This window comes from Loxodonta africana, chromosome 19 (assembly GCF_030014295.1).
Source record: "Loxodonta africana isolate mLoxAfr1 chromosome 19, mLoxAfr1.hap2, whole genome shotgun sequence".
In the NCBI taxonomy this organism is placed as follows: Eukaryota; Metazoa; Chordata; class Mammalia; order Proboscidea; family Elephantidae; genus Loxodonta; species Loxodonta africana.
In genome coordinates this window covers 7,555,153-7,571,045 of record NC_087360.1, presented here as the reverse complement: position 1 = coordinate 7,571,045, position 15,893 = coordinate 7,555,153, and the positions used below count along the sequence as shown (strand labels likewise).

The 15,893-nt window shown below is 40.0% G+C and overlaps 1 protein-coding gene across 1 annotated transcript in view; it reads left to right on the top strand.

Annotated features, from left to right (window-relative positions):
• KNTC1 (kinetochore associated 1) overlaps positions 1-15,893 on the top strand; it is an 81,040-nt gene that overhangs the window by 8,911 nt on the left and 56,236 nt on the right. Inside the window, exons 7-19 of the mRNA XM_064272135.1 lie at positions 2,965-2,999; positions 3,260-3,370; positions 5,163-5,256; positions 6,175-6,227; positions 6,446-6,561; positions 6,902-6,956; positions 7,714-7,812; positions 9,680-9,723; positions 9,832-9,897; positions 9,989-10,064; positions 14,390-14,515; positions 14,596-14,685; positions 15,016-15,069. Coding sequence (XP_064128205.1) covers positions 2,965-2,999; positions 3,260-3,370; positions 5,163-5,256; positions 6,175-6,227; positions 6,446-6,561; positions 6,902-6,956; positions 7,714-7,812; positions 9,680-9,723; positions 9,832-9,897; positions 9,989-10,064; positions 14,390-14,515; positions 14,596-14,685; positions 15,016-15,069 — 1,019 coding nt within the window. The remainder of the gene's footprint in view (positions 1-2,964; positions 3,000-3,259; positions 3,371-5,162; positions 5,257-6,174; positions 6,228-6,445; positions 6,562-6,901; positions 6,957-7,713; positions 7,813-9,679; positions 9,724-9,831; positions 9,898-9,988; positions 10,065-14,389; positions 14,516-14,595; positions 14,686-15,015; positions 15,070-15,893) is intronic.

Below are 15,893 nucleotides of genomic sequence, written 5' to 3'. Positions count from 1 at the left end.
ATTCTGTGACACCGAGTATACTTTTGAGTACTCAGAGTATACTGATTTTCCACTATTGGGGCTGTAACAAAATCTGAAGAAATAGAATTTGTTTATTGCCATCAAGGGAGCCCTGGTGGCTTGGTGGTTAAGTGCTTGGCTGCTAACCAAAAGGTCAGCAGTTCAAACCCACTAGCCACTCTATGGGAAAAAGATGTGGCAGTCTGCATCTGTAAAGATTACAGCCTTGGAAACCCTATGGGGCAGTTCTGTTCTCACCTGCAGGGTTGCCATGAGTTGAAATCAGCTCACTGGCAATGGATTGTGGGTTATGGCCATCAAGAAGTGTACACACACACCATTTTGGAAATCGATATGGCGCTTCCTTAAAAAGCAGAAATAGAACTCCCATATGATCCAGGAATCCCACTCCTTGGAATATATCCTAAAGAAATAAGAGCCTTTACATGAACAGATATATGCACACCCATGTTCATCGCAACACTGTTTACAATAACAAAACTATGGAAGCAACCGAGGTGCCCATCAACTGGTGAATGGATAAATAAATTATGGTATAGTCACACAATGGAATACTACCCATCGATAAAGGACAGTGAGGAATCAGTGAAACGTTTCATAACATGGAGGAATCTGGAAGGCATTATGCTGAGTGAAATTAGTCAGTTGCAAAAGGACAAATATTGTATGAGACCACTATCATAAGAACCCAAGAAATAGTTTAAACAGAGAAGAAAACATTCTTTGTTGGTTACGAGAGTGGGGAGGGAGGGAGGGAGAGGGGTGCTCACTAATTAGATAGTAGACAAGAACTATTTTAGGTGAAGGGAAAGACAACACAATACAGAAGATGTCATTACAACTGGACTAAACCAAAAGCAAAGAAATTTCTGGAATAAACTGAATGCTTCGAAGGCCACCATAGCAGGGGTGGGAGTTTGGGGACCATGGTTTCAGGGGACATCTAAGTCAATCGGCGTAATAAAATCTGTTAAGAAAACATTCTGCATCCCACTTTGGAGAGTGGCGTCTGGGGTCTTAAACGCTAGTAAACGGCCATCTAAGATGCATCAATTGGCCTTAACCTCCCTGGAGCAAAGGAGAATGAAGAACACCAAAGACACAAGGTAATTACGAGCGTAAGAGATAGAAAGGGCCACATAAACCAGAGACTACATCAGCTTGAGACCAGAAGAACTAGACGTGCCCGGCTACAACTGATGACTGTCCTGACAGGGAACACAACAGAGAACCCCTGAAGGAGCAGGAGAGCAGTGGGATGCAGACCCCAAATTCTCATAAGACCAGACTTAATGGTCTGACTGAGACTAGAAGGACCCCGGAGGTCATGGCCCCCAGACCTTCTGTTGGCCCAGGACAGGATCCATTCCCGAAGCCAACTCTTCAGACAGGGATTGTGCTGGACAGTGTATTGGAGAGGGATGCTGGTAAGGAGTGAGCTTCTTGGATCAAGCAGACACATGAGACTATGTGGGCAGCTCCTGTCTTGAGGGGAGATGAGAGGGTAGAGGGGGTCAGAAGCTGGCCAAATGGACAGGAAAATAGAGAGTGAGAGAAGGAGTGTGCTGTCTCCTTACGGGGAGTGCAGCTAGGAGTATATAGCAAGGTGTGTATAAATTTTTGTATGAGAGCCTGACTTGATTTATAAACTTTCAGTTAAAGCACAATAAAAAAAAAAAAAAAGTACACACTAGCGCAATAATAAATGATTTTTGCTGGAATAAATGAACCTAAAAGCTGAAATGACTAAGTGTTACTAATGCAGAGCAATAATCTACGATATGTGCTGAGTGAGTGGTATGGATAATATACATCCCTCTGAGCTGGGAGAGTGAGGAATCGATTCAGGGCATGTATTCAGCGAACGTTTTTAAAGCACCTGCTATGTGCCAAGCCTGTTCTAAGTCCAGAGGATATGACAAGGATTAAGATAGGTTACAAAAAACCAGTTGCAGCCCAGTCGGCTCCAATTCACGGAGACTGCACGTGTGTCAGAGTAGCACTGTGCTCCGTAGAGTTTTCAGTGGCCGATTTTTAGGAAGTAGATCCATAGGCTTTTCTTCTGAGGCTCCTCTGGGTAGATTTAACCTCCACCCATTTGGTTAGCCAAGCATGTTAACTGGTTGCACCACCTAGAAACTCCTCAGCCACATCAAAAAAATAATCAAACCCATTACCATCGAGCCAATTCTGACTCACAGTGACCCTATAGGACAGAGAAGAACTGCCCCATAGGGTTTCCAGGGCTGTAAATCTTTATGGAAGGAGACTGCCACATCTTTTTTCTGCGAAGCAGCTGGTGGGTTCTAACTGCTGACCTTTTGACTAGCAGTGGAGCACTTAACCACCAGGGCTCCTTCTAAGCTACATAAACCCAGACCCAGTGCCGTCGAGTGGATTCCGACTCATAGCGACCCTATAGACAGAGTAGAACTGCCCCATAGAGTTTCCAAGGAGTGCCTGGCGGATTCGAACTGCTGACCCTTTGATTAGCAGCTGTAGCACTTAACCACTATGCCACTATAGAGAACCACATAGTTCTCTATAATTCAGTGAAGGAGCTGGGCAAATGGAGAGCTATTCCAAAACAGAGTGACGAGTGCTGAGAACTTGACGGAACAGGACTTGAGAGCTTGAATAGGAGGTGGGGCATTGGAGAGCTGGGAGAAGACCCTCTTAGCAGGAAGAAGCGTGCTAAGGAAAGATACCTTGGGGCCCTCAGGCAGCCTGGCTGGTGCCTTGAATATGAATATAGTCACGGTTCGTATCATTGGCCAAGAGCAAAACTAAACAGTCAGCACTGCTTCATTAAATTCTGACCAGTGTTCTTTTCACTAGATTGTATATAGTTTCACTTCCTTGACACAGAAGGGCTGACTTCTACGAGTTTTATAGATTAACACTCTAAATTTAGCTTGCCTTTTTTTTTTTTTTTAAACGCAGCAATTGAGAATGTAGACTTCAATACAGCAAAAAAGGTAAGGAAATCAAACCATGTTGCCATCTTTAAACTTCAAATTAATGTAAATATTGGAGAGTGTTTCTGGATATAGTTGACCTACGGGTTCATGTTTTAGGAATTGCTATGATACAGTATTTTAGTAACGCTTCTATTTAAAAACACACCTGTAACGGATTGATTGAAACGGATTTTTGTTGATCTCATCAAGTTATTTGGAGTGTAGAGCATGAATGTATATATGTATAATTTTTTGTTTTTTTGTTTTGAATTTTGCAGTTACAAGGACAAATCAAGTCCACCTTTATATCAACTGAAAATCATCATGCTCTTGGTTGTCTCAGTCTTGTGGTTGGAGATTTAGCGAGTGAAATCCCTGTGATAATTGGGGTAATTCTTTTGATAAAACTTTGTTTTTTTGTAACCAGAGTGTTTCTTCAGTAAAACATCGTAGTTTTGGTTAAGCTACAGATTAATATGTAACATATCACAGCATCAGGGAAATGGTAAAATTAAGCTCATATAAAATTAATTCAATAAGTAAGCCTAAGTTTCTATTTTGGAAAAAAAGATACATCTTTGTTTTCCATAAATACTATCTGAAATTTAGAATTTCATTCAATTATGAAGGTAGGCAAAAAAGAAAGGAAAATAAAAACCCACAATATAATTAGTAATGTCTGTCGCTTTGTCAGCAACTGAAGTCACAGGTCTTTTTAAAAATTCAGATTGTTGCAGCTGTCTCAAAATATTGTTTACACTCCATACTAGTTTAAAATTATAGTACATAGAAATGAAGTCATGGGCACTGCTAATTCTGCTGTGGTTTTTTGTTTGTTTTTGTGGCCTATCTTTAGAATTGAAAGTAATGGTAAATTTCAGATAGAGATTAGTATGTAATTTTTTCCCCATCCAAGTAGACAGATTCCTTGAATTCTTGAAATACACCAGAACTTCTAGATGGAGGATGATCCTACTGACACAAGGTCTTTGCTTTAGTACCTGCATGTTAAGTGATTCCACATTATTCTTAGCTAGTTTCGCAGCCAAGCTACTTGCAAATATTTGTGTTAATAAAATAGAAAACTGGGCCAGAGTATAAAGAAGCGCAATTCACCATCACTGCAGAGAAAACTTAAAATGCGTACCTTCTCGTATAATGTCCATGATTTTGCTGTTGTTAGTTGCCATCTAGTTGGTTCTAACTCATAGCCAGGCATGTGACAGAGTAGAGCTGCTCTGTCGGGCTTCTTAGGCTGCTGTAGTAGTTAAAGCGTTCAGCTGCTCACCAAAAGCTCGCTGGTTTGACCCCACCAGCTCCTCTGCAGGAGAAAGAAGTGGCAACCTGCTTCCTTAAAGATTTACAGCCTTGGAAACCCTACGGGGCAATTTTACTCAGTCGTATGGGGTTCCTGTGAGTTGGAATTGACTTGATAGCAGTGGGTTTGCTTTTTGGAGGGTTTTAATTTTTATGGGGGCAGATCGTGAGGTCTTTCTTCTGTGGAGTGGCTGGTGAGTTTGAACCGCTGACCTTTTTGGTTAGCAGCCAAGTACTTAACCTTGTGCCACCAGGGCTCCTTAATGATGGATACATGAAAGGTAACATTTTACCATATATGTGAAATTTCTGCTGTGGTCATAATTTCTTTGAATTTGGGGAGAAAACATCTAATATTCAAGGTGGAGCAGGCAGAAATTCAATGTAATTATAGCAGATATGACATTTTTACTAGCCAAACTGACATTATTTATTAAGGAGTATTCACATTTCTACATTGTGTGTATCGTGTTTAATAATTTAAAATTAATATTTAGAAAATGCTTTTCAAATGTTTGTGGCTATTTTAATGAACATATTTAACAAACAGAGATTACATTTACCTCATAATACTGGAGGAAGTCTTAGCGTCCACCCCCCTCCCCACGTCTTCCTGGTGAGTAGCCTGAAGATGCCTGCCATTCAATACTCATGTTATAGCCAACAACAGCAGGTCAATGTTCTTTCATTCTTTTCTTTTGGAAACGAACTAAGACAGAAACTGGGATATAAAAGCTAATTGGACATGAATATATAATTACATTTTGAAATTAACATTGTGCACAACTCTGGTGTTTTTACTTTGGGGAAAGTTCGGGTCTAAGAACTGAATCTGCAGTTGGTGTACTGTTTTCACTTTTCTAGGGAACTGGTAATTGTGCATTCACAAAATGGGCACCGGATTCTTCCAAGAAAGGAATGGTTGTCAAGAATCTTGTTGATTCAGGGATTATTAAAGGTAATCTTTATTTTATACAAGTTTTATTATACATATACATGACCTATTACGTATAACCCGTTGTCATCCAGTTGATTCCAACTCATAGTGACCCTATAGCAGAGAGTTGAACTGTCCATAGGGTTTCCAGGGCTGTCAGTCTTTTCACAAGCAGACTGCCACATCGTTTTCCAATGGAGCTGCTGATGAGTTCGAACTGCTGACCTTTCAGTTAGCAGCTGAGCACTTAACCACTGTGCCACCAGGGCTCCTTATATAATTACATGTATTTCACTGTTATATATATATAATTCTTATGTATTAAAAGTAATTTTTTATGTAATAAATTAATGAAACTACTTCAATCATTATTAGTGATTTTTAATTTTCATGTCAGACTACTGAGTCTGGCATGAGCCGTTTTGCTGTATCATTCTGAAACAAGCCAGATTAGGCTGATAGTTGTCCACATAGGTGACTGATCTTGGTATGTAACAGTTGTCACTCTTCATTTTGGGAGGTTTTACGCACTGGTGGTGCAGTGGTTAAAGCGCTCAGGTGCCAACTGAAAGGTTGGTGGTTCAAACCCACCAGTCACTCTGTGGAAGAAAGATGTGGCAGTGGGTTTGCATAAAGATTACAGCCTTTTAAACCCTGTGGGGCAGATCTACTCTGTCCTGTATGGTCGCTATGAGTAGGAATCAACTCGACAGCAGTGGGTATAGTTTGGTTTTACATTTTAGTGATTACCTAAAAAAAAAACAAACAAACAGGGAAATAGAGGCAGAAATAAATGAGAATGTGAACTTTTTTGTTTGTGACAGTGGAAACTTTTTATTTGTAGTTCTGCCTTTCCATAGATTTGTGAGTTTCCTGTTTAAAGACAGCAATGTTAACAGTGAGATACAATCCTTGGATTTGTTGCTTTCTCTTTTGTAGGTGCAAAGAAGTTCCAGCTCATAGACAATCTACTTTTTGTTCTTGATACACAAGTATGTTCATGATATTTCTTAAATGTTTTCATTTGGTTATTATGGTTTACAACAAAAACGTGGTCAGATTTACAAAGACAAGGACTTGGACGGGGTAGAGTACTATCTTAGTGTTGTGCTTTATTTTCATATACAGATCAAAAAAAATATGTATCCTGAGACGTACGTATTTTAAACATTAAGAAGATGTATGAATGAGATGTGTGTCTGTTTTGCAGAATGTGCTAAGCTTATGGGATCTTTACACTCTAACTCCCGTGTGGAACTGGCCCTCTCTTCACATCGAAGAGTTTCTCCTTACTACAGAAGCAGATTCTCCCTCTTCAGTCATGTGGTATGTTATGACCCTAGTCGTAACTTCTCTTACAAACAGGTTTGTTGTCTGGTTATGTCCATATTGTTCTTTATGTATTGAGTTCTAAATCACACTGTGAACATTCTGACAAGAGTCAAGACTGAGTAATTGTTTGTCAAGTTCATTAAGAATGTGGCAATGTGAACTTCCAAGCAATTGTGTTAGAAACTGTCTGTCTGAGCCCTAAACGTGCAGAAATAGAATTTGATGTCTTCTGTGTGAACCAGCTTCAAGGTTTATGCACGAATATCACATTGACTTGTATCTTGGCCATTGACAAAGATTATTTGATTTACTTGAAGCTTCTTTTGTCTTTTAGGCAAGGGATCACAAATCTCAAACTAGTAGCTCTGACAACTACTACGAATAAGAAGGTATTAGAAAATTTTCTTGTATGTTTGTCTGTATAATGTTTTAGAGAACAGCATTAACTATTCAGAAGTAGGTACTAAGTAATGCTCATAGCATATTAGAGTTATGTTCACTCAAATGCTTGACAAATGAAAAACAACTCTTTTTTCTTCTTTTAAAAAAAATGGATATGAATCTCAGCTCTACATTTGAAATTTAATTTTTTAAACTTTATTATGGTAGAATATATGTAACGAGACATTTGTTGTTTCAACCATTTCTACGTGTACTATTCAGTGACATTACGATCGCCGTATCCTACAAACATTGGCACTGTTTACCTCCACGTTTTTCCATCACTGTTAAACTGCGGACCCCTGAAACAATAATTCCCCATTTCTCCCCCCGACCTGTCCCGGTAACCGCTGATTAACTTCCGTCAGTATGCTCAGTTCCACATTCTAGGCAGCATTTCAAGAATCGAAAAGGTGTTTATTAGAGTTTTATAGTTCTGGCACTGGGGATTAACACTCACCTTCAATACAAATTGTACGGTGGGTTTGGGTATGTGGTTTTTCATTCAACAGTTTTGGAAGGAAGGATAGGCATAATTTTATCTGCAACATTTAAGTCACACAGTAACAGATTTATATTATAAAATGATTTTTTTGCATTTAACTTTGTCCATGTGCAAATCTCTACCCCCAGTAGTGAAGTGCCGTTTGGTACTAGTGGGCTTATGCTGATGTACTAAATTTACTGCTCTACTGTTTTTCTTAGATGAAAAATCTTGCAGTTTATACATTACCTACAATGGAAATACTATATTCTTTGGAAGTATCTAGTGTTTCTTCACTGGTCCAAACTGGAATTAGCACAGTAAGTTTACACATGTTTTAAAAACACATTATAATAAAAAATGTTAACTAAGCTAAGTATGAATGAAACCTAGTGGAATACCTAAATAGAGTTTAGGTTTATAACTGTATTTATCATTCCCAGAAAGTCCTCAGATACACTTACACAAGGTCATTCTTCGTGTTAAAAAATAAAAAACAGGAAATTGATTAAGCGAAACATCAGTCATCTGCTTATTCAACTTCCTTATGTCTCTACTGGAGGCCTGGTGATACAGTGGTTAAGCATTGGGCTGCCAACCATAAGGTCGGCAGTTCAAATCCACCAGCTGCTCCTTAGAAACCTTATGGGACAGTTCTACTCTGTCCTGTAGGGCAGCTATGAGTCAGAATCGACTCAGTGGCAATGGGTATCATTACTGGAACTATAAATTAAAAGTTAATTTGGGAGGCATTGCTTTATTTATATTTTAATTCTGATCTTTAAAAAGAAAGTTTTGCTACATTTGCTTCATCTTTTTTTTTTTTTTAACACACAGGCATATTTTTTGGGTCCCTTTGAGAATTACTTACAGACATGACATGTTATCCTTAAATACTTCAGTGGGTATCTCTAAGAATAAGGGCATTCTTTTATAGTAGTTATCACCCTCAGAAGGAACCCTGGTGTCGCAGTAGTTAAGCGCTTGGCTGCTAACTAAAAGGTTGGTGGTTCCAACCCACCAGCTGCTCCTGGGGGGAAAGATGTGGTGGTCTGCTTCTTTAAAGATTACAGCCTTGGAAACCCTATAGGGCAGCTCTACTCCGTACTACGGGGTCACTACGAGGTGGACTTGACATGACGGTGTGGATTTGGTTTTGCTGGTATCACACTCAGAAAATTTAACGTTAATGCATAACTGTTATAAAATATGCAGAGCCCCGGTGGTGCAGTGGTTAAGAACTTGGCTGTTAACCAAAATGTCGGCAGTTCGAATCCACCAGGTTCTCCCCAGAAACCCTATGGGGCAGTTCCGCTCTGTCCTGTAGCATCGCTGTGAGTCAGAATATAGTTGACAGCAACGGATTAGGAAATGTATCATCCATACTCACATTTTACTAGTTACTTTAAAGCTGTTTTTCTCCTGATCCAGGATCCAGTCAAGGATCACATTGCATTTACTTGTCATGTCACTGTTGTTATTGGGGCCATCTTGTCAATTCCAGCTCATGGTGGCTGTATGTGACAGAGTAAAACTGCCCATTAGGGTTTCCCAGGCTGTAGTCTTTACGGGAACAGATTGCCAGGCCTTTTCTCCCTGTAGAGCTGCCTATGGGCTCTAACCACAGACCTTCCAGTTAGCCGCTGAGTGTTTAACCATTGCGCCACCAGGGCTCCTTCCTGTCACTGTAGTCTACATTCATCTAGAACAGGTCCTCTTTTTTGTGTGTTTTAAGACGTTGACATTTTTGAAGAGTTTGAGCCCGTTGTTCCATCGAATGTCCCTCTAGTTTGGATTTGTCTGATTGTTTCATTCTAGTTAGATTTGTGTTGAGTTTTTTTGACAAGAATACTACATAGATAATGGTGTTTGCTAAGTGCAGCACATGAAGGGGCTCACGGTGACCATTTGTCCTGCTATTGGTGATGTTAAATCTGAGCTCTTGGTGAAGGCAGTTCTGCCAGATTTCTCCATTGCAAACATACATTTTCACCTTTGTAATTAGTAAGTAATCTATATGGTGATATTTTGAAACTATGGGAATATCCTTTACCCTTAACAAATTTTTTTCCAGCTGCTTAGAATCCATTGATTGATATTCTTGGCTGCACCAGTTGTTACTCTAATAATTATAAAATGCATTGCTTTTATATTTGAACTTTAATTATGTTTTTGTTTTTGTTGTAGGATACCATATACCTTCTGGAGGGAATTTGCAAAAATGATCCCAAGTAGGTCATGTTTTCTTTTACCAGATAAGTTGTTAAATCACAGTGGTGTTAAAATTGACTGATTAATATTAAGTGACAAGTGCATTTACACTGAAAAAAACTTTTCAGACTATCTGAAGAGTCAGCCTCTGTCTTAGTACTTCGGTGTCTTACGGAAGCTTTACCAGAAAACAGGTAACTTCTTCTTTTCTTTTAAGCCTTTACCCTTAGTGAAAAACTTAAGTTTACTAATCATTTCCTTGAAATGTCTTTTCTGCTTTGTCAGATTGAGCCGGTTACTCCACAAACACAGATTTGCTGAAGCTGAGAACTTTGCCATTCAGTTTGGACTAGATGTTGAGGTAATCATTCATGTATCCATCCCTTCATTGAACAAACATTTCATTAGGTACTAGAGGCTGGGGAGACAGCCATGTATATCCCGATTGCAATTTAGTGTGCTAGGGCCTATATATATACCCAAAGTATATAGCAGAGATTCTGTAGTGGGAAGGAAAGACTTCATTAAGGAGAAAACTTTTGTGTCATGTCTTGAAGAAGTTCCAGGTACTGCAGGGAGATGAAGAGAATTCTAGGTATAAGGACACCACGAATAGTCAGGGACGCTTATGATGCTTCTAGGAACTCATGGTGAATAGATAGGACTACCAAACCAAGACCAAACTCATTGCCGTTGAGTTGATTCTGACTCCCAGTGACCGTATGGGACAGAGTAGAGCTGTCCCATAGGGTTTCCAAGGAGCGGCTGGTGAATTTGAGCTGCCAGCCCTTTGGTTAGCAGTTGAGCTCTTAACCACTGTACCACCAGGGCTCCAGTGTAGGTTATATGGGCTAAGGAGCAGAAGGAGATGACGATGGAGAAGCAGGAAGCAGACTTGTATGGATCGCTGTCTGGACAATGCTACCATCTGCACTATAAAAGGGGCAAGGTGGGCAAACTCTACCTCTATCCCATCCTCATCACCAACTGCGAGGAGGACACTGTTACTAACTGCAGTATAAAAAGGGCGAGGTGGGGAAACCCCACATTTATCACTGTGTGGTAAGGATCAGCATGAATCTAGTTCCCAGCTGGAAACGGACCCAGGCCTTACCTTCCCACATCTTTATACTCTGTCGCCAATCACTTCCCTTGGAATTCCGCTCTCTCTATCTGACCCTAACCATCCAGAGTTAAATCAGACCACATCTCTGGCTATACTGAGACAGGTCAAAACATCCCTGACCCCCCGAGGCCAAGTCATCGGGGAGCAGCAATAGACTCAGGAGTCTGCACAACTCCCTGTACTTCACACTAGCTGGCCTCCCTCTCTCTCTCTTTTTCTCTCCAATCACCTGGGACTAGGCACAGGCTAGAAGGACTCTATCTTTCTTCGTCATCTGCCCATGTAGCCTTTCTCCATCACCCAGCTGCCCAGAGCTGGCCCTATACAAATCGACTCTGTACTGCTAGCCTCTGCTGGCTCATTGACCCTGTGGGTTCGTTAATTCTAACAGCTCACAAAATTCGTGGAGATTGTGACCTATACTTACAGTTACCCATTTATTATAACTAGAAGGGATACAAGCGAAGAGATGCATTAGGCTAGGTCTGGGAGAGTTCCCTACATGGGACCTCCATTGTCCCCAGGGATGTGGTGCTTCTGCTCTGGAGTTCCCTAGTTGTTGGGACCTCGATGAATATGCATGACTCAGGTTTAATGCATAGTTATGATTGATTCCATCAATGAATATGCATGGCTGCAATAGGCCCCCTCCCTTCCTGAAGTTAGTTAGCCCCACAATCACAGTGGATCCAGGTTTATTCTGTTAGTAATGGGGAGCTACTGAAAGTTGTAAGCAGAGGGGTATTGTCTTAGTCATCTTGTGCTGCCATAGCAGAAATACCGCAAGTGGATGGCTTCAACAGAGAGAAATTTATTCTCTTTAACAGTCTACTGGGCTACAAGTCTAAATTCAGGGCATTGGCTCCAAGGGAAGCCTTTCTTTTCTTGCCTCTGGAGGAAGTTCTTTGTCATCAATCTTCCCCTGGTTGAGGAGTTTCTCAGCAGAGGGACCCCAGGCCAAAGGACACATGCTCCTGCTATACATTCTTGATGGTATGAGGTCCCCCTCGTGTCTCTGCTCACTTCTCTTTTTTGTATCTCAAAAGAGATTGGCTTAAGACAGTATCTAATCTTGTAGATCTCATCAATATAACTGCACTAATCCATCTCATGACATGATAGTGAGAGGATTTACAATACATAGGGAAATCACATCAGATGACAAAATGGTAGACCATCATACAGTATTGGGAATCATGACCTAGCCAAGTTGATAGATATTTTTGGGGGACACAGCTCAATCCATGACAGGTATCTTTAATTAGGTTGTCATTTTAGAAAGATGGATAATTGTTTGGAAAAGGCCAAGCCTAGAGGTGCAAAGACCAATGGGAAAACTAAGCAGCCCTCTATGGGAGACCTGAAGTAGTGCAGTGAAGTGGAGAGGTACAGGAGAAAGGGCCTGAGAAGAGTAGCACATAGGAGGTGGAATTGGTGGGGTTTAGCGACCAGATGTCAGCAGGGGGCAGAGAGGACTTGACCCATGGACGATGGTGACATTATCTAAAATGAAGAAAGTGCGTGAAAGTGCAAGTTAGGGGGGAAAGACGATGAGTTCTGCTTTATAAAAATTCGATGTGAGGGATCTGTGGTAAGATGACGGGATGTCTGATAGGAAATTGCAGAGTGATCTGAACTAAATCTGTTGTTGTTAGGTGCTGTCGAATTGATTTTCTATTCATAGTGCCCCGTGTAACATGGTAGAAATGCCCCAAAGAGTTATCTAGGCTGTAATCTTTATAGGAGCAGATCACAAATCTTTCTCCCAGATCTGCTGGGTGGGTTCCAACCGCCAGCCTTTCAGTTAGCAGCTGAAGACTTCTTTTGCATCTCCAGGGCTCCTTTTGAGCTCAATCTAGAGGTAGATGAGACCAGGGGAATGGCTCAGACCAGTAAAGGGCAATGTGCAGAGTAAGCAGAGAACTGAGCTCTAGGAAACACCTACGTATAGGAGACACACAGAGGATGAAGAGCCATAAAAAGATACTAGGGAAGAAGCCACAGGAGAAAAACCCCAAGAATGTACGATTACAGAAGCTAAGGAAGGAGAAACTGTTAAGTGGGGTGTGATCAGCAGTTTCAAATACTGTAGAGAGGATCAAGTGTAGAAACTGAAACATGTCTGTTGGATTTGGCAATGAAGAGGGCATTGATAATCCTTGAGAAGCCTGTTTCCTGGGGTGTCATGAGCAGAAAGCCTGATTGTAGTTGATTAAAGAATGAATATTTCCTAAATGGGTGGTGGGTACCAATGTGTTTGTTGTTTTAAAAATATGCAGTTTTAAGACATGTCAAATAATTCTCTGTGTTTAGAAACTTCGTGTGAGTAAAAAATAAAGAAATTAATGGAATGATAAGCATTACATTTGGGATAATGGATACTGCTGGTTGTTAAAGGGAGGATAATACGTTAGAGAAGAAGATAAAACCAAAAACCCAGTGCCGTTGAGTCAATTCTGACTCATAGCCACCCTATAGGACAAAGTAGAACTGCCTCATAGAGTTTCCAAGGAGCACCTGGTAGATTCGAACTGCCGACCGTTTGGTTAGCAGCCGTAGTACTTAACTGCTATGCCACCAGGGTTTCCAGAGAAGAAGATAAAGGGGGCTTAAAGTGTATTGATAAGGTGCTTTATTTCTTAGATTATATGAGAAGGACATGAGAATTTTTATGTGAACATCTGAAAGATTTCATAGTAACTGATATTTAAAAATAGTGAATAGAAGAAAAAAATCAGCAGTCTAACGAAAGAGATGGCAGGGAATGGAGAAAAGAAGTAGAGAAACAATTCTTATAATTTGTATTTTTCAGAACCAGAAAGCCCGTGTCAAAGATGGTATTTTATCCATAGGAAGAGGAATGCGAAATTTTGGGTATTTCTAACTCATGGTATTTTTAGCCACTAAAGAATCTTTAAGGAGCCCTTTGGTGCAGTGGTTAAAGCGTTTGGCTGCTAACCAAAAGGTTGGCAGTTCGAACCTACCAGCTGCTCTGTGGAAGAAATATGTGTCAATCTGCTTCCGTAAAGACTTACAGCCTTGGAACCCCTACGGGGCAGTTCTACTCTGTCCTACAGAGTCGCTATTAGAATCCACTCGACAGCAGTGGGTTTGGCTTTGGTTTTTGAAAGAACCTTTGGTAGCCTTAAGAAATTAAACATGAAACGTTAATTGTGTAGTCATCTGTTAAAAACCAGCTCCATTGCTTTTGAACTGTGTAATTTCAGACACATCACTTAACATCCTTTGAGTGGTCGTTTTCTCCTTTATAAAATGGGAGGATTGTGTGATGAGATGTAAATGGTTACTTCTTTGATAAGACATATAAAGCAGTTAGTACATTGCTTGACTAATAGAAATGGTTTCTGTAACTCTTAATCAACTGAATTATCTTTCATTTATCTAGGTATTACGGTCTTAAAAGCTTATTCCCGGACCACATGAGAGTTGACCCTTTTGCATAATAGAGTCTTTCATGCAGCTCGCTGTATAAAACTAAAAAGTCTTCCTCAGATATCATTGTGTTTCGAATTACTTGATTTGGCACATTTGTATTACAGCTTGTTTACAAGGTAAAATCAAACGATATGCTGGAGAAGCTAGCTTTGAGTTCCGTGGACACCAGTGAGCGGACCGAATGGCAAGCGCTTGTAGATGAAGCTAAAGAAAATCTGCACAAAATCAAGGTACGTTTTCCCGTCTGTGGTATTCAGATTGATGTGATCAGCGTCACAGTGCTTTACCATGTCTGGCATTTGTGAAACAGGACGATGAATTCGTGGTGAATTACTGCTTGAAGGCGCAGTGGATAACCTATGAAACAACCCAGGAGATGCTAAATTATGCCAAAACCAGGGTAAGCTTTTATAATGTTTGTAAGTGTTGGTTTGTCTTATGCAAACAAAATCATTTCCAAGAAATGAATTATTTTTCTGTCATAGACCTCGTTTAACAAACATATGCAAGTAATGCTGTTTTTGCTGTACGTCATTCCCCTCTAATGAGTGCCGTTGCTGTTTTCATGAAATGCATCTTTAAAAAAATATGTCATTTCTTTATTATTCACTGTTGATTTCAGATTTAAATGCCATTTCACTTTTGAAGTTTTTTTTTTTTGTAAAGGAAAATTCACAGAAAATTTATTTTCTTTTATGCAAAACATTCTATTTTTTATGGTTCATCTTAGCTTCTGAAGAAAGAAGATAAAGCTGTTACTGCCTATTCCGATGGCCTGAAAGAGGTAATTACATTATATTTATAGGTTAATTTGGGGCAAATGCACCTTCAGAAAGGAGCCCTGGTGGTGCAGTGGTTAAGCGCTTGGCTGCTAACTGAAAGGTCTACGTTTTGAAACTACCAACCACTCCAAGGAGGAAAGATGTGGCAGTCCGCTTCCGTAAAGATAGCCTTGGAAACCCTGTGGGGTTCTACTCTGTCCTGTAGGGTCGCTATGAGTTGGAATCAACTTGATGGCAGAGAGTTTGTTTTTTTGTACCTTCATAATGTGTTTTTTTCTATTCAAAGTAAGTCTGTATTTTTCCAAGAGCAAGTTATCATCTTAATACGTCACTTTCCTTATCTGTAGAATGGGAATAATAATAGTACTTGTAGGGTCATTTTGAGGTCAAATAAAATAATTCCCAAAAACCATTTTGCATAGTGTCTGGCACCTGTTAAGCTTCAAATAAATGTAAACTGTGATGGTGATTTTGATGGTCCCAAAAATACATGTTTGTGTGCGCATGTAGTTTTTAAATTGTTATCTCACAGTAAATGTTTGGTGTAACCCAGCTAAATTTTGCCAGAAGGACCGTTATGAATCAGTGGGGCAATGGATTGGTTTTGAAGGACACCTACAGTGTTTTATTGCATTGAATGTGACTGGAAATGCTTTCATTATTCCAAGTTTTTGTTATGTTTTGTGATAAATAAGGTCAGTCATGTTTATGGGAGTTGAGCTGAAATAAGGGATAAAATGAGATTTTCTACAAGACTTGTCAAACAGATGCCTAATTTTTTATATTTTTTTAATTTTACTCTTGTTTCTCACAACTTCGAGATTAT